At 42.8% G+C, this 22,755-nt stretch overlaps 1 protein-coding gene across 2 annotated transcripts in view; it reads right to left on the reverse strand.

The window, feature by feature from the left end:
* Positions 1-20,364, reverse strand: part of LOC140199379 (disco-interacting protein 2 homolog A-like) — a 272,630-nt gene extending 252,266 nt beyond the window's left edge. The window contains exon 1 of one of the 2 annotated variants that reach the window (XM_072261369.1): positions 20,099-20,361. In XM_072261369.1, the coding sequence (XP_072117470.1) occupies positions 20,099-20,177 (79 nt within the window). In that variant the 5' untranslated portion in view covers positions 20,178-20,361. Of the gene's footprint in view, positions 1-20,098 lie in introns of both variants that reach the window. The other variant, XM_072261370.1, reaches the window with a different exon arrangement.
* Between the last annotated feature and the right edge of the window lie 2,391 nt (positions 20,365-22,755).

The raw sequence follows: 22,755 nt of genomic DNA on the forward strand, positions 1-22,755 counted from the left end.
TTGCTTGCCATTTGACATCACTACAATTGTCTAGTAGACTCTGTGTAGAGGACCTGGATTATATTTATGGATAAAATTCAATTGCATATTATACAAAAACTTTCTCCCATACAATTGCCCCATCTACTTACTCACTAAAGCGCAGGACAGCTTGAATTTCCAGGGGGATATTTACTGAAGTACAAACTGTGTATAATACTTAATTTACATAATTATAGGACTGTAATGTTTTGAAAAATTACAGCCATGCATAAGCAAGAACACAGATAGAATCATGCAATCTCATTAAAAGTTCCAATCTGGGCCAGATGGGACACTTCGTAACATCAAAACATCTTTTAGCTCCATGTGGAAGACTGGAAATTGGTAACACTTTGGATAACCTTTCAGGCTTGTGACTGTACAATGAACTACATAGATTTGTTAGGTACATTAATTCACAAAAATCAGAATTATTGCCAGTTAGAACACAGATCAGAGAACACTACAGCAATAATATTAATGGGCCAAAGACTAAGAACAATGTTAAGATATGGAAATAATTGTTTTGTCATCTGGCTGTCAGATAAAGAGTAAACTGTTAATTTCTCGCTCCACATCCACTTGCATTAAGAAAACTTAAGAAAAAAAAAGTTTAATTGTAAATTTATACTTTCCAAACTTCAGAAAAGTTTAAAGTTTTGTCTCCAGAAACAGGAGAAAATTTACAGTTTAAGTATTAATTGTCACCAGATAAGAACATGTCAATGACATATTAAATGAGTTGCTAGTCAATAAATGTGTGAAAATACCTCATTTTTAAAAAGTTAGAATTGAAAGCCTCAAAAGTGATACTCCTCAGGCTCCAGAGATTTCAATTTAGCTTGACCCCAATTTCTAATCTATGCGCACCATTCACACGTACATGAGTAAAGAATATGGAAAAAAAAAAAGCACCAGTCATAACAAATCACTTGTCTCTTTAATTTTGATGGGCAGAAGTGGAGTCACGGAAGGCAATGCACAGGAAGCAGTTGCAAAAATAGGAAAAGGGTCAGGTTTAGAAGCGGCAGCATTACTCAGAGCAGAGCCAAAACATACTGAAAACGGATGTACCAACAGCAGCACTTCTATTTCATACACAATAGCAAAACAAAAGTATTTAGCACATACCACTGTACAATATTAATCAATGTATTTTTCTTTAAAGCAAAATTATTTGATTACCATTCACGTGCATTCAATTTCCCACATAGCCTAAGTTAAAGATAGTTTGGACTCAACAGCAACTATTACCTATTTAGAGTCAAGCTACCCATGTAGCTACCCAGGTGTATCTGTCAATCCAATACCACATTTTAAAAAGTATCAGCAATTTAATGTGTTTTTGTAAGATGTGGCTATTACCTTGGATTAACTTTAACACTTTTCTTTAGTCAAAGTAGAATTTGCCAATTGAAGGCAGCCATATTGGGACTTGCAATGGTAGACATGTTTGAAATTATGGAAGAGCCAGGGCATGGGATCCCAGTCTGCCAACACGTGGAGCAGTGCTGCTGCTCTCAGCAAAGCCCGTGCACTCAACAATGAATGCGTACACATGAGCACAACACTTGGCTCAGCCACCCTACAAAGCCCACTTAAGCAGCCCTTCCTCACCAAGCTGCAGGTAACTTAATCCAACAGACATAGGACAGAGGTCCACATCAAGTTCCTGAAACAGCAAGAGTGAAAGTAGCATCACATATTTAGAGTCCAATCACAAAGAAGAGAAAATCTGCAGATGCTGGAAATCCGAGCAACACACACAAAATGCTGAAAAATCTCAGCAGGCCAGTCAGCATCTAGGAAAGGAGTACAGTCGACGTTTCAGCCACAATGTCGACTGTACTCTTTTCTGAGATGCTGCCTGGCCTGCTGAGTTCCTCCAGCATTTTCTGTCTGTTGTTCACATACAAAGTACCGATTCCATTAACACTCATTTCTGGGACCTCGTGCTGAGCACTCGGTGAGATAACAGGGTAATAGGATTCCTAACATATAAGCAGCTTCAAGAAATTGCTAATGGGACTTCACTTTGTCCCTTCCACCTCAAAAAACCTAAAACCTATAAAGATCTCAAAGCTCAACTCATATTGAAACCTAATGCTCCAATTACACTTTAGCAAACCAAAACAATTGCATGCTATACCCCCCTCATTGTGTCACCAACACCACTCTATAAACAATGCTGTAACATATGCACTGCTGAATATGCCTTCATTTAGTCAACTATACTGAAGGTGGTATCATTTTGATTTCTGCGTCCCAGTTCAATTTAAACACGAGGAAGCATGCCCAAAAGAGACACATTGAATCTGCAAATAGAAGACCTGAAAGGGCTGTCAATCCAAAAGCCACTCCTCACTCCAAAGATGCTGCCAAACTTGTTTTTCCTTGCACGCTGATTTTCTTTTGTATCTGTATTTGCATGATGTCTTTCACAACCCTGGGGTGTGTTAAATCACTTCACATTCAATGAACTAAATTTATAGTCACAATTCAGTTCTCAATTAGATCAGTAAATTCCAGAACAGAAACCCCATTTTCCTATGTAATATGGAAAGCAAAACAAGTGAAACAATTATTTTTGAGGCACCCTGGAACAATCAACAACAACAGTGAATCACTGCTGAATGGTGTGAAAGCACCAAACAGAAGCACAGGAGGGTAAAATTTCAGTCCTGGCTAAATTCTGTCCAGAATGCAAAACAGCTAGTATAAAGCTAGCTGGAAGCTGAGGCAGCTGACAAAGCAGTTTTCCCTATAGTCAAACAAATTGAGAAATATTCAACAAAATGCAAATAGATCTGGCTTTATAAAAGAAAAGGCCATAACTCAAAAGCAAAGTACAGTGGCTGCTACAAATGTGAAAATGAATAGAAGTGTTTGAAAATATTCAGATCAGACTAGAACCATGGAGGCAAAAAAAGGTATCATTTTAAATTTGTGTGCTTAGCTGAAAGAGGAGTTTGTGTTTATTCCACAAGCACATGTTGACTTCATTGGAGAGCACCTGGAGACAATATAATAAGTGAGAAAAGGGTATAGAATTTTTAAAAATTGGCACTGGAGTTAGACATTTAAACGTAAAAGAAAAGGAGCAGAGCGAGGCCACTACAAGGTCAATACAATCATTCTACCATTCAAAACAATCACAGCTGATTCTCTATCTCAATATCATCTGCCTATCCTCATTATATGCTTTTTGTACCTCATACTTAATAATGAGTTGGATAAAAGCCATCTCCAATTTGGCCTCAACAACTTTCTGTGGAACCAAACAGGTAATAAACTAATAATCAATTCTCTAATTGGTCTTCCAAGTGTATACAGGAGTCTGCTTCATGAACAAAACATGAAACAATGGTGTCTGGAATGCTAGAGGGAAGGAAACAAGAGCAAAGGGCAATTATGTCACCCTTGAGGGTTGCACAGGCAAGGGACGAGAGGAAAGCTGCCGAGACAAGTTAGTTCAAATGTTATGAGTGGGACAACAAAATATGACGTGCCTTTCTCTTAGAGAACCCTGAAAACAAAAGGGTGTAGATCTATTGAAAGCATGAAGAGGGTTAATTTTCTTAAAACACTTCAGATTCCAGAAATTCAAATGGGAATTTATCTCAATAGTACCTTTCCCAAGTGTGAAGCCTGAGGAGTGAGAGAAAAGAACGAAAACAATACTAAAGAAAAACTGACATTCAGCACAAATCATATGCTGGACAAGTATTTACACGGCAAGTTAACCTGCTGAGGATTTTCCTACGCCCTCTCCAGACAGCAACAGATCAAGTGTCTAAAATAAATGAAGATAAAATGGTTCAAGTGTTTTAAAGCTACTACCAGTCACATGGTGACATGTCGCACTTCGGAGCATGTACAGAACATTAATAAAATCCCCACTGATAACAGTAACCTGATGAGCCAACAAGTAAAAGTACAGTACAAAAGTCTCAGGTACCTACATGTATATATACCTAGTGCTGTAGTAATTTCATGCATTGCACTCTACAGCTACCGCAAAGAAAAAATTCATCACATAGGTGAGTGATGATACACCCAATTATGATATGGGTCTCTGCTATGGACTGAGAGGGGAAGGGGGAAGGGGGTGGGGAGACGGGAAATGGAGAAAGGTAGGGGAAGGAGTGGGTAGCATCAGAGAGACATTCTCTAATGGTCAATAAACCAATTGTTTGTAATCAAGTGAACTTGCCTGCTGTCTCAGGGCTGAGTATGTCTGCACCCACACCATCCCCTGCCCCTAGCACTCCTTCTGTGACCTGTCCCACTCCCCCCCCCCGCAGTGTTCCACCCTCACCATTCCCAACACCCCGTCAGATTTACAAACTTGCACTCCGCTCCACGTTGACAAATACAGTACTGTGCAGAAGTCTGAGGCACCCAGGCTGAAGATATGTGTCTAAGAATTTTGCATAATACTGTAGATGTACCAAAACCTTTTGAAAGGGCCATCAGGTAGCTATTTCAAACAAAAAATAGCAAGATTAGCAGCTAACCTCACCCAGTGTCACTGGGAACTGAACCACGAGGAATTCTGCAGATGCTGGAAATTCAAGCAACACACAAAGTTGCTGGTGAACGCAGCAGGCCAGGCAGCATCTCTAGGAGGAGGTACAGTCAACGTTTCAGGCCGAGAACCTTTGTCAGGACTAACTGAAGGAAGAGTTAGTAAGAGATTTGAAAGTGGGAGGGGGAGGGGGAGATCCAAAATGATAGGAGAAGACAGGAGGGGGAAGGGATGGAGCCAGGAGCTGGACAGGTGATTGGTAAAGGGGATATGAGAGGATCATGGGACAGGAGGTCTGGGGAGAAAGACAGTGGGGGGGGGGAAACAGAGGATAGGCAAGGGGTATAGTCAGAGGGACAGAGGGAGAAAAAGGAGAGTGAGAAAAAGTGTGTGTGTATAAAAATAAATAATGGATGGGGTACGAGGGGGAGGTGGGGCATCAGTGGAAGTTGGAGAAGTCAATGTTCATGCCATCAGGTTGGAGGCTACCCAGACAGAATATAAGGTGTTGTTCCTCCAACCTGAGTGTGGCTTCATCTTTACAGTAGAGGAGGCAGTGAATCTCCCAGTGGCCACACATTTTAATTCTACATCCCATTCTGACATGTCTATCCATGGATCTATGGATCTCTGGACAGTTACAAGGCAGCCAGGAAGCTGAAGAATGGACTTGGGGGAGCAAGAATGAACATGCAATGCCATGGCTAGTAAGATCAAGGTAAACCCCAAGACGTTCTACATGTACGTGAAGTATAAAAGGATGACTAGAGTCACGGTTGGACCTAACGGGGATAAAGACGTAACACATGCTTGGATTCAGAGGAGTTGGGGGAGTTCCTTAATGAATACTTTGACCATAAGACATAGGAGCTGAATTAGGCCATTTGGCCCATCAAAAATCTATCAAGCTCTGCCTTAAATACACTCCATGACCTGGCCTCCACAGCTGCCTATGGTAATAAATTCCACAAATTAGCCACCCTCTGGCTAAAGAAATTTCTCCACAGCTCTGTTTCAAATTGACACCCCTCTATTCTGAGGCTGTGTCCTCTTGTCCTAGACTTCCCCACCATGGGAAGCATCCTTTCCACATCTACTCTGTCTAGGACTTTCAACATTTGAAAGATTTCAATGAGATCACCCCCTCATCCTTCTAAATTCCAGTGAGTACAGCCCCAGAGCCATCAAACATTTCTGGTATGATAACCCTTTCATTCCCAGAATAATCCTTGTGAACCTCCTCTGAACCCTTTCCAATGCCAGCACATCTTTTCTTAGATGAGGAGCCCAAAACTGCTCACTATGCTCATGGTGAGGCCTCACCAGTGCCTTATAAAGCCTCAGCATCACATCTCTGTCTTGTATTCTAGACCTCTTGAAATGAATGCTAACACTGCATTTGCCTTCCTCACCACTGCAAGTTAACCTTTAGGGTGTTCTGCACAAGGTCTCCCAAGTCCCTTCACATCTCAGATTTTCTTCCCATTTAGAAAATAGTCAGCACATTTATTTCTTCGACCAAAGTGCATGACCATGCATTTTCCAACATCGCATTTCATTTGCCACTTCCTTGCCCATTCTCCAAATCTGTCTAAGTCCTTCTGCAGCCTGTTTCCTCCACCAATCTTTGTATCATCTGCAAACCTGACAACAAAGCCATCTAGTCCATCAGCTAAATCATTGAAATACAGCATAAAAAAGTGGCCCCAACACCAACCCCTGCAGAACTCCACTAGTCATTGGCAGTCAACCAGAAAAGGATCCCTTTATTCCCACTTGTTGCTACCTACCAATCAGCCAATGTTCTAACTATGCCACTAACTTTTCCTGGGCTCGTAACCTGGTGTGGCACCTTGTCAAAGGCCTTCTGAAAACCAAATATACAACGTCCACAGCATTCCCTTTATCTATCCTACTTGTAATCTCCTCAAAGAATTCCAACAGGTTTGTCAGCAAGATTTGCTGACTTACCCTGTCTCCAAGTACTCCATAACATCCTCCTGCGCCATCCACATGTGCCAGTCGTGCATGCAGCCGCTTACAGTTGCTCCGCAATTTCTTACTTTTAAACTTTTTAAACTTAGTTATTTGTTGTATTTTTTTTTCCTCACTGTAACACGTTGAAGCTGCACCCTCTCTAACATGCTGATGGAGAGAGTTTTACTTGTTTTTTTAGCGCTGGAATTAGTTACATTCGGACACGTCTCATTAGCATAGCAGCAGGATGGTCGCATTGTGTATTCCAGGGACCAATTAATTACGCTCATGCCCGCCGGTTTAGCGAACAGAGCAGCGGACATACCGGCTGAAATCTGGAGGAAAACACACAGAGGATGCAGAGGAGGATCAAAAAGGCGAGGGAAGAGGACCAGGTCGAGACAACAGAGGCTTTCGGAGAAGAGAGGTTATAAGTCGTGTCTCCTCTCTCTTATCATGGGAAATGTGAGATCGCTGGGGAATAAAATGGACGAACTGACTGCGCTTGTCAAGAGTCAGAGAACATTTCGAGAGAGCAGTGTCATGTGCTTCACTGAGACGTGGCTGCACAAGGACATACCCGATCAAAGCGTTTCCATAGAGGGCTTCCAGACCGTTCCAGCTGACTGGAATTGCACTGACAGCGGTAAGCGTAGAGGAGGGGGGCTGGCGGTTCTAGTAACAGATGGTGCAATCCTGGGCATATTACGATCAAGGAACGGGTCTGTAGCCCAGATATTGAACTTTTTGCTGTTGGACTCCGGCCATATTATTTGCCAAGGGAAATCTCACATGCAATTGTGGTTGTTGTGTACATCCCTCCCTCGGCCAACCCGACATCGGCGTGTAACATCATTTACACCATCACAGCCAGACGACAAACCCAGCACCCGAGTGCCCTCATTACCATCTCAGGTGACTTCAACCAGGTTACCATGGCTAGAACACTGCCCAACTTCATGCAGTATGTGAGCTGTACAACCAGAGGGGAGAGGACTCAGGATTGATGTACGCGAACGTTAAGGATGCATACAGCTCCTCTCCCCTCCCCCCACTGGGAAGGTCAGATCACAACCTGGTGCATCCAAAACCCTGCTACGTGCCTCTGGTGAAGAGTAAACCTGCAACCTCGAGGACAGTAAGAAAATGGTCAGAGGAGGCTTATGAGGCGCTCCAGGGTTGTTTTGAGGTGAGAGACTGGCAGCCACTCTGTGAGCCACATGGAGAGGATATTGATGGGCTCACAGAGTGCATCACTGATTACATCAACTTCTGTGTGGACTGCAATGTTCCGACAAGAACTGTCCTTTGTTATTCAAATAACAAGCCATGGGTAACAAAGGACATTAAGGACATCCTGAACGCTAAAAAGAGGGCGTTTAGAGATGGAAATAGGGAGGAGCTGAGCGCAATACAAAGGGACCTGAAAGCCAGGATCAGGGAGGCTAAAGACAGATACAGGAGGAAGCTTGAGTGGAAACTCCAGTAGAACAACATGAGAGAGGTCTGGAGGGGAATGAGGACCATCACTGAGTTTCCGCAAACGAGCAACAGAGGAGCAGAAGGCAGTGTGGGCAGGGCCAATGAACTTAACCTGTTCTTTAACAGATTTGACAGTGTGGCCCCTGCCCATCCCACACATGAGCCGTCTGTTGTCGGCCCCCAACCAACACATATTCCACTCTCCCCTCCTCACAGTCCCCCACCCTGCTCTCATGACTATACCCCTTCCCCACACGAAACCACCACGGTGGGCTTCACAGCTCTACAGGTGAGAAGACAGTTGAAACGTCTCAACCCAAGCAAGGCTGTAGGACCAGATGGTGTCAGTACCAGGGTGCTCAAAGCCTATGCCCCTCAGCTATGTGGAGTACTTCGCCATGTATTCAACCTGAGCCTGAGGCTCTGGAGGGTTCCTGTATTGTGGAAGACGCCCTGCCTCGTCCCTGTGCCAAAGACACCACGCCCCAGCGGCCTCAATGACTACAGACCGGTGGCATTGACCTCTCAAATCATGAAGACCCTGGAGAGACTTGTTCTGGAGCTGCTCCGGCCTATGGTCAGGCCACACTTAGATCCCCTCCAGTTCACCTACCAGCCCCGACTAGGAGTTGAGGATGGCATCGTCTTCCTGCTGAACCGTGTCTACGCCCACCTGGACAAGCCAGCGAGCACTGTGAGGGTCATGTTTTTTGACTTCTCCAGTGCGTTCAACAACATCTGCCCTGCTCTGCTGGGGGAGAAGCTGACAGCGATGCAGGTGGATGCCTCCCTGGTATCATGGATTCTTGATTACCTGACTGGCAGACCACAGTACGTGTGCTTGCAACACTGTGTCCCCAACAGAGTGATCAGCAGCACTGGGGCTCCACAGGGGACTGTCTTGTCTCCCTTTCTCTTCACCATTTACACCTCGGACTTCAACTACTGCACAGAGTCTTGTCATCTTCAGAAGTTTTCTGATGACTCTGCCATAGTTGGATGCATCAGCAAGGGAGACGAGGCTGAGTACAGGGCTACGGTAGGAAACTTTGGCACATGGTGTGAGCAGAATTATCTGCAACTTGATATGAAAAAGACTAAGGAGCTGGTGGTAGACCTGAGGAGAGCTAAGGTACTGGTGACCCCTGTTTCCATCCAGGGGGTCAGTGTGGACATGGTGGAGGATTACAAGTACCTGGGGATACGAATTGACAATAAACTGGATTGGTCAAAGAACACTGAGGCTGTCTACAAGAAGGGTCAGAGCCGTTTCTATTTCCTGAGGAGACTGAGGTCCTTTAGCATCTGCCGGACGATGTTGAGGGTGTTCTACGAGTCTGTGGTGGCCAGTGCTATCATGTTTGCTGTTGTGTGCTGGAGCAGCAGGCTGAGGGTGGCAGACACCAACAGAATCAACAAACTCATTCGTAAGGCCAGTGATGTTGTGGGGATGGAACTGGACTCTCTCACGGTGGTGTCTGAAAAGAGGATGCTATCTAAGTTGCATGCCATCTTGGTCAATGTCTCCCATCCACTACATAATGTACTGGGTGGGCACAGGAGTACATTCAGCCAGGGGCTCAGTCCACCGAGATGCAGCACTGAGCGTCATAGGAAGTCATTCCTGCCTGTGGCCATCAAACTTTACAACTCCTCCCTTGGAGGGTCAGACATCCTGAGCCAATAGGCTGGTCCTGGACTTATTCCATAATTTACTGGCATAATTTACATATTACTATTTAACTATTTATGGTTCTATTACTATTTATTATTTATGGAGCAACTGTAACGAAAACCAATTTCCCCCGGGATTAATAAAGCATGACTATGACTAACAACTGACTCCAACATCTTCCTCACTACTGAGGTCAGGCTAACTGGTCTATAATTTCCTTTCTACTGCTTTTCTCCTTTCTTAAAGAGTGGGGTGACATTTGCAATTTTCCAGTCCTCTGGCACCATGCCAGAGTCCAATGATTTTTGAAAGATCATTTCTAATTCCTCCACAATCTCTATCACTACCTTTCAAAACTCTAGGATGCAGTTCATCTGGTCCGAGTGACTTATGTACTCTGAGGTCTTTTAGCTGTTTGAGCACCTTCTCCCTTGTGATAGTAACTGCACTCACTTCTTTTCCCTCACACCCTTCAATATCTGGCACACTGCTAGTGTTTCCCCACAGTGAAAGCTGATGCAAAAACGCTCATTTAGTTCAGCTGCCATCACCTTGTCCCTCATTGTTATTTCCCTGGCCTCATTTTCTTGCAGTCCTATATCTATCCTCATCTCTTTTTTTTTTTACATACTTGAAAAAGTTTCTACCATCCACTTTGATATTGTTTGCTAACTAGCTTTCATATTTATCTTTTCCCTCCTGATGATTCTTTTGAGTTGTTCTCTGTATGTTCTTAAAAGCTTCCCCAATCCTGTCTTCCTGCTAAAGCGTGCTTTGTCGTATGCCCTCTCTTCTGCTTTTATATTAGCTTTGACTTCCTTTGTCAGGCGTGGATGTACTATTTTGCCATGAGTATCTCTTCATTTCTGGAATACATCTATCATGCACCTTCCTCATTTTTCTCCAGAAACTCTCATCATTGCTGCTCTGCTGTCATCCCTGCCAGCATTTCCTTCCAATTTACTTTGGCCAACTCCCCTCTCATACCACTGTAATTTTCTTTACTCCTACATCAGACTTTACTTTCTCCCTATCAAATTTCATGTTGAACTCAATCAGATTATGATCACTGCCTTCTGAGGGCTCTATTACCTTAAACTCCCTAATCACATCCAGTTCATTGCATAACAGCCAATCCAGTATAGCTGATCTCCTAGTAGACTCAAAGACAAACTGCTCCAGAAAGTCATCTCGTATGCATCCAACAAACTCACTCTTGAGATCCATTACCAATCTGATTTTCCCCAATCAACCTGCATGTTGAAACCTCCCATAACTATCATAACATTGCCCTTTTGACATGCATTTTCTATTTCCCATTGTAATCTGTGGTCCACATCCCAGCTACTGCTTGGAGGCCTGTATATAACTGCCATCAGGATCATTTTACCCCTGCAGTCTCTTAATTTAGCTTTAGTTGTCACCAGTGAGAGGGACCTTGATGAATGTGAAGTCAGCATCAGGCTGATAAGCTGGAACTTTTGGGGAAAAAAAAATTAGAATTGATAAAGTATCGCAAGCTAGATGGGATATACCCCAGGTCACTATGGAAAGTGAGAGAATAGATTGCTATGGTTTTGGTATTGATCCTTGTATTCTCACTGGCCACTGGAATAGTACCAGAGGATTGGAGGGTGGCAAATCTTACTCCTTTTTTAAAAGAAATGTGATAAGGACAACCCAGAGAATTATAGACCAGTGAGTCAGATGTCAATGATGGGCAAACTTGAAGAGGATTCTCAAAGGGAGGATTTATGAGCAGCTGGAGGAGCATAGTCTGATTAGGGAATAGTCAACACAGCCTTGTGAGAGGCAGGTCATGCTTCATGACCCTGAATGAATTACTTGAGGAAGTGACAAAACAAATTGATGAAGACAGCAGCAGATACAATTTATATGGATTTGATGTGGTGTTAATGACAGGATTCTTAACAGTTTGAAGGAACTGAGGGATCTTGGGGTTCATGTCAATAGTTGCAGCACAAGTTGATAGGTTGGTTAAAAAGGTATATGGTGCTTTGGCATTCATTAATTGGGGGGGGACTGAGTTCAAGAGCCACAAGGTAATGTTGCAGCTCTGTGAAACCTTGGGTAAACCACACTTGGAGTACTGTGTTCAATTCTGATCACCTCATTATAGGAAGGACGTGAAAGTTTTAGAGAGGATGCAGAGGAGATTTACCAGAAGTTCCCGACATTAGAGAGCAAGCTAGGAAATTCTCTTTGGAGAGAAGAGGTATGTGAGGTGACTTGATAGAGGTGTACAAGATGATAAGAGGCAAAAGGCCAGGATTTTTTCCCCAGGGCATAACTTAAAAGTGTTTGGAGAAAAACATGGGGGGGGGGGGGGGGGAGAGATGTCAGAGGTAGTTTTTCTTTTGTGCACGTAGTAGTAATTTCGTGCAACACTGCCAGGGGTGGTGATAGAGGCAGATGAATTAGGACCTTTAACAGACTCTTAGATAGCCAAATATATGACAGGATTATTAAGGAAGGAAAAACTAGAATGATCTTGGGAGTATATTGAAGGATCAGCACAATATTGTGAGCTGAAGGGCCTGTACTATTCCAAGTTCTATGCAGGTGATACAAAGCTGAGTGGCATTGTGAGCAGTGCAGAAGACTGCCAAAGGATACAGCAGGATACAAGTCAGCTGCAGATAGACACAAAAATGGCAGATGGAGCTTAATCCAGCCAAATACGAGGTGTTGCATTTTGGAAGATCAAATGTAAAAGGATGGTACACTATTAATGGCAAGAAACTTGAGCGTCAATGTGCAGAGGCTTCTTGGGTCCATGATCCGAAACTCCCTGAAAGTGGCTACACATGTTGACACAGTAGTAAAGGAGGTATTGGAATATTTGCCTTTAACAGTTGAGGAATTGAGTTCAAGAGTTGGAAGTTATGTTGCAGCTTTATAAAACTATTTTAGTCAAATGAGGAGTATTTCATTCAATTCTGGCCATTCCATTATAGGAAGGATGTGTATGCGATGGAGAGCACGCATAAGTGATTTACCAGGATGCTGCCTGGATTTGAAGACGTGTAATACGGAGAGGATGGATTGGGTTGTTTTCTTTGAAGCAGTGGAGGCCGAGGGGAGCTTTGATAGAGTTCTCTATAAGATTACGAGAGGCAGCCAGTATCTTTCTCCAAGGGTTGAAATGCCTAATAAGAGAGCATACATTTAATATGAGAGGGGGCAAGTTCAAAGGAGATGTGCAGGATATAAACACTCAGTGACCACCTTATTAGGTACAACTGCTCGTTAATGCAATTATTTAATCAGTTAATCATGTAGCAGCAATTCAATGCACAAAAGCATGTAGACATGGTCAAAAAATTCAATTGTTATTCATACCAGACATCAGAATGGGAGAAGAAATGTGATCTTAGTGACTATGGCTGTGGAATGACTATTGGTGCCAGACTGGATGGTTTTAGTTTCAGTAACTGCTGACCTCCTGGAATTTTCACACACACAAGTCTCCAGAGTTTACAGAGAATGATGCAATAAACAAAAAACTTCCAGTGAGCAACAGTTCTGAGGGCAAAAACACCTTGTTAAATGAGCGAGATCAGGGAAGAATGGCCAGACTGGTTCAAACCCTTATTGCTTTATCTGCCTTAATGACTATTGCACAGTAGCCCTCACATCGACAGTGATGAAATGCTTTGAGAGGTTGGTCATGACTAGACTGAACTCCTGCCTCAGCAAGGACCTGGACCCATTGCAATTTACCTATCATTACAATAGGTCAACAGCAGACGCAATCTCAATGGCTCTCCACACGGTTTTTGACCAACTGGACAACACAAACACCTACGTCAGGATGCTGTTCATTGACTATAGCTCAGCATTTAATACCATCATTCCCACAATCCTGATTGAGAAATTGCAGAACCTCCCTCTGCAATTGGATCTTTGACTTCCTAACCAGAAGGCCACAATCTGTGCAGATTGGTAATAACATATCCTCCTTGCTGATGATCAACACTGGTGCACCTCAGGGGTGTGTGCTTAGCCCATTGCTCTACTTGCTACAAACACATGACTGTGTGACTTAGCACAGCTCAAATACCACCTGTAAATTTGCTAACGATACAACCATTGTTGGTAGAATCTCAGGTGGTGACGAGAGCGCATACAGGAGCCAACTAGTGGAGTGGCGCCACAGCAACAACTTGGCACTCAACGTCAGTAAGACAAAAGAGCTGATTGTGGACTTCAGGAAGGGTAAAACAAAGGAACACATGCCAATCCTGACAGGGATCAGTAGTGGAGAAAGTCAGCAGTTTCAAGTTCCTGGGTGTCAAGATCTCTTGAGGATCTAACCTGGTCCCAACATATTGATGTAGTCATAAAGGCAAGACAGCAGTCATACTTCCCTAGGAGTTTGAAGAGATTTGGCATGTCAACAAATACACTCAAAAACTTCTATAGTTGTACCATAGTTGTAGCATTCTGACAGGCTGCATCACTGTCTGGTATGGAAGGGCTACTGCACAGGACCGAAAGAAGCTGCAGAAGGTTGTAAATCTAGTCAGCTCCTTCTTGGGTACTAGCCTACAAAGTACCCAGGACATCTTCAGGGAGTGGTGTCTCAGAAAGGCAGCGTCCATTATTAAGGACCTCCAGCACCCAGGCCATGCCCTTTTCTCACTGTTACCATCAGGTAGGAGGTACAGAAGCCTGAAGGCACACATTCAGTGATTCAGGAACAGCTTCTTCCCCTCTGCCATCTGATTCCTAAATGGACATTGAAGCTTTGGACACTACCTCACTTTTTTTTTTAAAATTATACAGTATTTCTGCTGTTGCACTTTTTAAAATCTATTCAATATATGTAATTGATTTACTTGTTTATTTATTATTTTTATTTTAGTTATTATTATTTTTCTCTGCTAGATTATGTATTGCATTGAACTGCTGCTGCTAAGTTAACAAATTTCACACTGGTGATAATAAACCTGATTCTGAACTGACAGGAAGGCAGAAGTAACTCCAATAACGACACAGTGCCGTGCAGGAGCAATTTTCAATGCACAACACGTTGAACCTTGAAGTGGATGGGCTAAATCAGAAGGCCATGAACATTATATTATATAATATATATATACACACACACACACACACACACATATATATACACACACACACACATATATATACACACACACATATACGTATACGCACACACATTTATATAATATTAAATAAACACACCCACAGAATGGTGGGTGCCCAGAATGCACTGCTGGATGGTAATGGAGCCGAATACAATTGTGGCAATCAAAAGGCTCTTGGATTGGTGCATGGAAGTATGGAAAATGGAAGGGTATAGACATTACATAGGCAGAAGGGATTAGCTTAGTTGGGCATTTGATTACCAATTTAATTAGTTCAGCACTACACTGGCCTAAAGGCTTGTTACAGTGCTGTACTATTCTATCCTTACACATTAAAATACTTCCTTCCATTCGTTTGGCTTCCAACCATTATCAAGCTTTTTCCCCAACACAATCCATACACCCATCCCATGAGCAAGCTCAAATAGCTTCTGGAAACAGTTCCTTAGATTCCTCCCAAACAGAAAATATCACAATCCCTCTTTGAAAACAAACTGATAAATCATGCAAGACAATCTATTGCTGCATTAAAAGAACCCACAACCCCCATTGAAAGTATCCATAATAACATCACCGTACTGTAGGCTTCAATATTGACACTGCAAGAAAAAACTTTTTTTTAAAAAAAGACTTGTTTTCCAAATTGCACAATGTACTTTATCAGCTCAATGAGATCAGATTGCCTAAATAGTTGCGATTAAGACAAAGAAATTCCTTCCTGTTTTGGATCACATCATATGGAATCTGTTTGTTATTGACTAACAACTACTTCTCAAATTTCAACCTTTCATTGAGCTAATTGGAACCTTCATTGTCATACCTGGATATTTGTACTTATTAAATAAATTCTATATTTATGTTGGCACAGATCATTAAACTACCACATTCAGAAAACTTGTTAAAAATAGGATTTGATCACCAACTGCACCTACATATATTTATATCTGACTGAAAAGTCGTTGCGAAGAAACCAGTTCCAGAATCAAGAATAATAAAACCTATCAACTGCTAACAGCAGCCTTAGGATGCTTTTCTTGAAAATGCAAAACGAAGAAAATTCCACAAGTTCATCCAGCAAGATAACATTGTGACAGATAAATAACCTCCTCAATTCCTCTTTACATATAAATTTAAATAAAGTAAAAAGCTGATTAATCTTCATCCCCTCCTCCACTGACTATTTTTAAAATGTGGGACACTCGAATGTTTCCACAAATGTGGTTGGCAAGTGGGTATTTGCCGGGTCTAACACTCTTTTCAGTGTTTATATTGTGCTTCAATGCATCCCCAACAAATAGTTCTGTGGTTCTCAGAGCTAACCCAAATGCTCCTTCTGCATTTTGAGTGGTTGTAGCCTGGAATTCTCACAAATCAGAAGGCAAGTTATACAAATTCTCCAAGAGGTTTCAGAGCATCATTTGATGGATTCTTTGTCCGTGGAGTCATGGGACTTGGAATAGATAATCTGTTTCCAGACATGCCCAACTGAATAAAATAAAGGTAGTAATGTTATGACAGTAGGCTGAGGAAAGACTGTGCCATTACAGAGGATAAGGATGACTACTGCTCAGTAGACAATGAGCTTTGTGCCAAATTAGTAGCCTTCAAGAAAGAAGATTCCTTGTTGTCTGCCACAGAAAATCCTCCTCAACCACCGGCTCTCAGTGACTGAAGAGCTGTTCCCAGATGGAATCTCTCCTTCAAGATGGAACAGATGCCAGTTTTATCAGGTGTCAACTCCAAGAGAAATAAAATGAGCAGCATCAACCACGATGCACCACCTTATTCTTTTTCCTCACCAGATCTGACAACCCCAAAATGGACAGAAGAGAAACCACATAAAATTTGACTTTCTTGTCCATCTAGTACATGCTACATGAAGGCATACATATCATAACCTTAATTAACCATGCCAAAGACCCAATATCATGGCAGACTGGTAACAAGGGTGTATTACTGATAGATTTCCAAAATGTTTCTCACCGCAGTGCTGCACTTCACCAAGGGTTTCCTGAAGAGATGCTAATTTATAGGACAATGTTTAACATAAATCACTTCTTCTCCAGAACTAAACTCCACCATGGACTGGCTGCGAGAGGAGAAGGGTTGGGCACAGGGCTAGCAACTCCATTTCCTAAAAACCCAGAGCTACACAAACACCAACAGAAGCTCCAAAGACCACATCCCTGGCAGAGGATGGATCTTTGAAGATGGGTTACACCTGGGGACTATCTGAAAGACCGGCCAAGGACAGAGGACTCTGGAGAGTTCCTATCAGCAGCTTATGCCCCAGTAGGAAGTGACAGGCTTAAGAAAAAGATGACATCGATGATTCCAGAACTAACATCAGCTCAATTTCAGTGGTTAAGGGACACAGTACACAGAAGATACTTGCATATATGCACAGATGGAGGCTAATCTCTAGGTTACCTTCAAATTATTCACTGAAGCATATAGATGGGAAGAGGATGTTACACTTTATATCTTGACCAACCTATCTCCATTGTACTGTGCTAGTTTCAAACAATAAAACTCCACAAAAGGAAAAATGTGAGGCACTTCCCATGTCCCTGGAGCCAGCCCTCAATGTACTCAGACAAGGAAGAAATCCAATGTATTGTTTTTCCTGCATCAACACTGCCTTCAGATATCTATAATTATGTAGCAAGATGCAACCTTTTGACTTTGATCCCCAAAAGATTGGCCAGAAACATTACCAATTGAAAACCTTACTTACAGCTTAACATAACGATAGAAGCAAAATGGTCTTCAACATATACAACTCTTAACCACTGATCCTTGGCATTGGAATAGATGAAGCCCATTTAGTCATATTCCACGATTCTATGAAATCACTTATTGGTCTGACCTCAATCCCTCTGTCTGGTTAATAAACTTGCATTAACAGAGACATCTCTTTCATATTTTTGAATGTCAATTGACCCATCTCATAAATAAAAGAAAAATGGGACCCTACCACTAAGCAGATCTTTCCCTCTCCCCCTTAGCCAAACTGATTGCTCTCCACATGACTCCCTTGTTCATCCCCACTGGACAATATCCTGGCACATATTCCTGCAAGCAAGTGTACATGCCCTTACTCCTCCTGCCTTGCCACTACTCAGGGCCTCGAACAGTCCTTCCACGTGAGGCAACACCTCATAGGCGAGTCTCTCAGAGTTATCTATTGTATTTGGTGTGGCCTCCTCTATATCAGTGAGACCTAATACAGAGTGGGGGACTGCTTTGTCAAACAACTTTACTCTGACTGCTGCAAATTCAGCTACCCATTCCCATACTGACATACCTGCCAAAGGCCTCTTCTATTGCCACAATGAAGCCAAATTCAGGGTGGGAGAGCAAAACCTCATATTTCACTAGGAAGCATCCAACCTGATGACGTGAACATAAAACTTCTCTCCCCATCCCTCCTCACTTTTTCCCTTTCCCGTTCTGGTTACCTTCTCTCCCCTTCTCCTCAGCCCATCACTTCCCTCCAGTTCCCAGCCCTTTTCTTTCTTCCATGATTCACTGAGCTCTCCTTTTTCAGCCTTCCATCTGTCCCACCCCAGCTTCTGACTTCATTTCCCCCTCCCCCAGCCAACCACTTTTCCACTAATCTGGTTTCACCTACCACATGCCAGTTTCTACTCCCTTCTCACCTTCCCCCCCCCCACCTTCTTATTCTGGTTTCTGCCCCCTACCTTTTCAATCTTGATGAAGGATCTCAGCTCAAAATGTTACCTGTTTATTTCCCTTCCATAGATGCTACCTAATTTGCAGAGTTCCTCCAACATTTTGTGTTTGACCCACATCTCATTTTGCTCTTGATGTTGCAGCCAGTACTTGCTTCCCCATTAGGAAATAGGGAGGATAGAAAAGCACCACCGAGCACATTCTCCAACTTTCAAAATTCTTGAAAAGATGATCTTGATTTGTGGAAGCATTCACCCCTATAAATACAACATCATATTCATAAATCTATACAACCCAGCCTCCAAGGGTAATGTGTCCTTCACAACATGTGGTAGATACAGACGTACATAATACTCCAGGTGTGATCTAACTGTTGCATAGCTGCAACATGAATTTCTTTAATCATGCATCTGATTTTTAAAAAGCTAACAATTAAGAATAAGGACTGTGAAATTCTAGTCTGTGTTTTTGTAAACTCCAAATACCAAAATATACCTGTCAGTTTTCCATATACCACCTTCAGCAAATTTCAGGTCATCCAAAATATCACTTGTGCTTGTGACTCGGCTTACACCCAGTCTTATTCACCCATCATCCCTGCTTATTGACATTTAACAACCTTAATAAAAAAAAACTAGACTTTAACATCTGATCTATTTATACATTCATCTATGGCCTCAAACCACTACTCTATATTTTAAATCATCCATCATTGACAGCCGTACCTTCAGTTGCCAAGGTTTTTAGTCTTGGAATTCCCTCTCTCCTCCTTCCTTTTTTTTAAAAAAGACCTACTTCTGGCCTAATTTGTTTATTTGCCTAAACATATCTTCATATGGCTCACTATTAATTTTTACTCCATAACATCCCTTCAAAACACACATTTCATTACATTGGAGGTTGCTACACCAAGACAAGCAGACGACGTTAACTTAAAATAAGCAGTAAAGAAACAAGCTCGGGTGGGTGTAGGGCGGTAGGGAATGCCGAATTAAATCGGCATCTGGAATCAAATCCTAAAAAGGGAAAAAAAAATCCTAATTCACTGCAAACTAAATTTGGAATATAATTAGTGCCACACCACGGTGATCTTTAATACCCACTTAGAATATTTTGATTCTAAATTAAAAACACTTCTCCCTCACTCTCTTGGGGCACTTTCCCCTGCTGAAGCAAGTAACTGTCTTAAGCAAGTAAGAACCATCAGAAAGCAGACAGCTGAAGCTCTCCAACTAACAGAGCAAGCTGCCTGCCTGCCATGCAAGAGTAGTACCTCCCAGCGACACGGCAGGCATATAACAGCTTCCTCCTATGTATCTGTACACTGCAACTTGTCAGTCCGGATGCTCTACGTCCCTTTCCACCAACACGGCCCACTTTTGCAGACATTTAAATTTTTTTTCGCTGCAAAGGCAAATGAAGGGAAAAGCGATCACAGCGCCGGCGAACACGAGCGGAAGGGCATCGAGTCCGCCAGCCATTCCCGACGCCAGGGATCGACGGGCTGCGCTCGGCCACCTGCGGCGGTGGAAAGGGGGGAGAGAGAGAGAAAAAGAAAAGAACGCCCTTCGGGGCAACGAAACTCACCCTCGGAGAGCTCAAGTTCGAGCTCGGCCAGTTTCACCTTCACGTCGCGCGGGAGGCTGGGTGTTTCCATGCCGGCCATGGATATTTTTCTCGCTCTCTCTTTCTCTCTCGGCGTCCTCTGTTCCTCACGCGCTGCTCAACGCTGCCATAGCGCCAGCACGCGCTATCAAACAGCCCTTCCTCCACTCCACTCCCACCCCCGCCGTCTGCCAAGCCCACACTCCACCCGGCGCGCGCGCCCCGCACCGCCGCGAGCCAGCCGGGGGAACGCGCGCGCCCGACGGCTACACCCTCCGCGTTCCGGTCCACGAGCACGTGCGCACATGTTTATCAGCCGCCCTCTCTCATCATTGGTCCTCCGCTCTCCTCCGCGTCTACCACGTCCCGCGACGACTGTGATTGGACCATTCATTCGTGCAGGTGCCCGGCAGCCTGACCCTGCCATTGGTCGGAGGATGGATGACGCGGGGGGCAGTTGACAACTGAAGACGCGGCTGTGAGGGTGGAAACGAGAGAATGCGCAGTAACGGGGTACGGAGAACGTGCGTAAGGCCGCAAACGTGAACCCGAATTGGGAGGAATGGTAATGATGAGTGGAAGCTACCAAGACGAGATGAATCCGCCACTTTAATTAGGTCTATGTATCTTGCACGGGGACCTTCCGGTCTCCATGTTGTGAAGAGGCAGCAGAATGGAGCGGTTCAAGGTTGAGGACATTGAGGGACATTTTCCCACCGGAGAAGGAAGACTAGGCTCAAATATTCGTTGTCGCACACCGTGAGCTGCTGGACGTTACCGGGTGGGCTTGCTTTGGAATTTATTGTTGGGCTTCGGCCAGTCAGAACTGTCCCTCTTCCTTCAAGTAGGTGCCTACCTATCATTATGAAACGCCCCCGTCATCTCATTGCCAGACCCACAATCAAATGTTCGATCCGATCGCCGTTTGACTGCACAATGCTGCCTTCCCGCGACAGCTTCCTAACGCTGCTGTCGTTTGTCTATTCCACCCCTTCATGACCAAAATACCGTGTTGTGGTCTGCCTGACTTTCACCATATACTTCATTACCCGGCTCCAGTAAGAACATGAGGTAAATATTTGGCTCCTCAGGCCTAGTCAAATAAAGCTGCTAGTCTCGCCTTTTCAGTTCCAGCTTTTCATAACCCTCAATAATTTGATCTTTAAAATAATCATCTCTACAGCCTGTCTTCATCGATTTCTAAGCCAGAGAGCTCCACTACTTAGGTGAATTTTTATGTACTTTGCCCCTAATTTTGTAGCAATATCCCTTATTTATAACTTTTCTACCAGTAAAAACATCTCAACATCTACTTTGTCAAGGCTTCTTGAGATACAAGGATCTTAGGATTTCCAGCGTCTGCAGCTTTTCTTGTGTCTGAGGTACAAGAACCTGCGGTCCTCCTTGTATACTCTATGGAATACAAACTCAGTCTAGCCCAGGGGTGACAACACTTTTTTGAGAACGTGCCCAAATTGGCGATAATCTTCTAAAGAAATTCTTTCATGTACGAAGTAATTTTGAGCAGAGATGGTAATTGATTTAGTAGTAGTAACAATAACCATGGGCTTTTTAAGGAAAAAAGGATGAGTCATGTTGCTTATTTATTTGTATTCATTGTATTACTATTGACAAAGATAAAATAGAAACAGATTGAAATAAATGAAGCATTTTAGAAAACCTGTTCAAGTTAATATTATTCTTTTATTTAAAAAAGACAATTGAAAAATGACATTTCTAAGTAGTATTGTTATTGTCTCTCTTGTGTAACATAAGAAATGTGAATATGAATAAGTACCAATGCTTATAATTTCACAAAAGATCAAGGAAATGAAAAGACATGTTTATTCTCAGTGAGACTTTTGTTGCTGTACTAACAATGACAAGTTTTTTATATCCACTTGTATTTAGTTGTTTTGAGACCTATACATCTATCACTAGTTTAATCAGTAATTCTGCTCCTAACTGAAAACAATTACTCAAATGAATATGTTAATGAAAATATTTTTAATATTGCCAATGCAAGATTTTCAGACAGGTTAAAGCTTCAGGAATGTAATTCCAGATTTTCAGAACCTCTGTCATGATTTTTATGCTTTGATCCAGCTACTAACTGATCTTTTCAACATTTTCTAGTTTAGCTCAATAAATGGAGAAATTGTTGCCTCAAAATTGAGTTGCTTTGTAAATCAATCAACTGCTTTTCATAATTGTCAAAATCACTCCACTGCAACATTTCCAATTCAGTTTGTCTAATGTTACACTGTCTGCGAACTTGAAGAATCTTGCAGTTTTTTCAACTCTTAATATTATTCAGTAGTTGAACCAATGATGCTCCAAAATTGGAAGGTTCTGTATGTTTGGCTTTTCAGGAATTTCAATAGCTGCCATGTGTCTTTTTTAAGGTTTGAGAAATATATGGGTGATATTTTTTGGCTTTTAAATATTTCCAGTTTGATTTCAAAAGCTTTTATATTAACAAACATAGCATTGTGTTTCCCAGGTCTTTACTTCACCCCTCCCCCTTTCTTGGTTTCAGCTATCATTCACCACCTTGTATTTCTTCTTCCCCTCCCCAACCTTCTTACCTGACTGCTCATCTTCTTCCAGTCCTGATAAAGGGTCTCAGCCTGAAATGT

This window comes from Mobula birostris, chromosome 6 (assembly GCF_030028105.1).
Source record: "Mobula birostris isolate sMobBir1 chromosome 6, sMobBir1.hap1, whole genome shotgun sequence".
NCBI classification, from domain to species: domain Eukaryota; kingdom Metazoa; phylum Chordata; class Chondrichthyes; order Myliobatiformes; family Myliobatidae; genus Mobula; species Mobula birostris.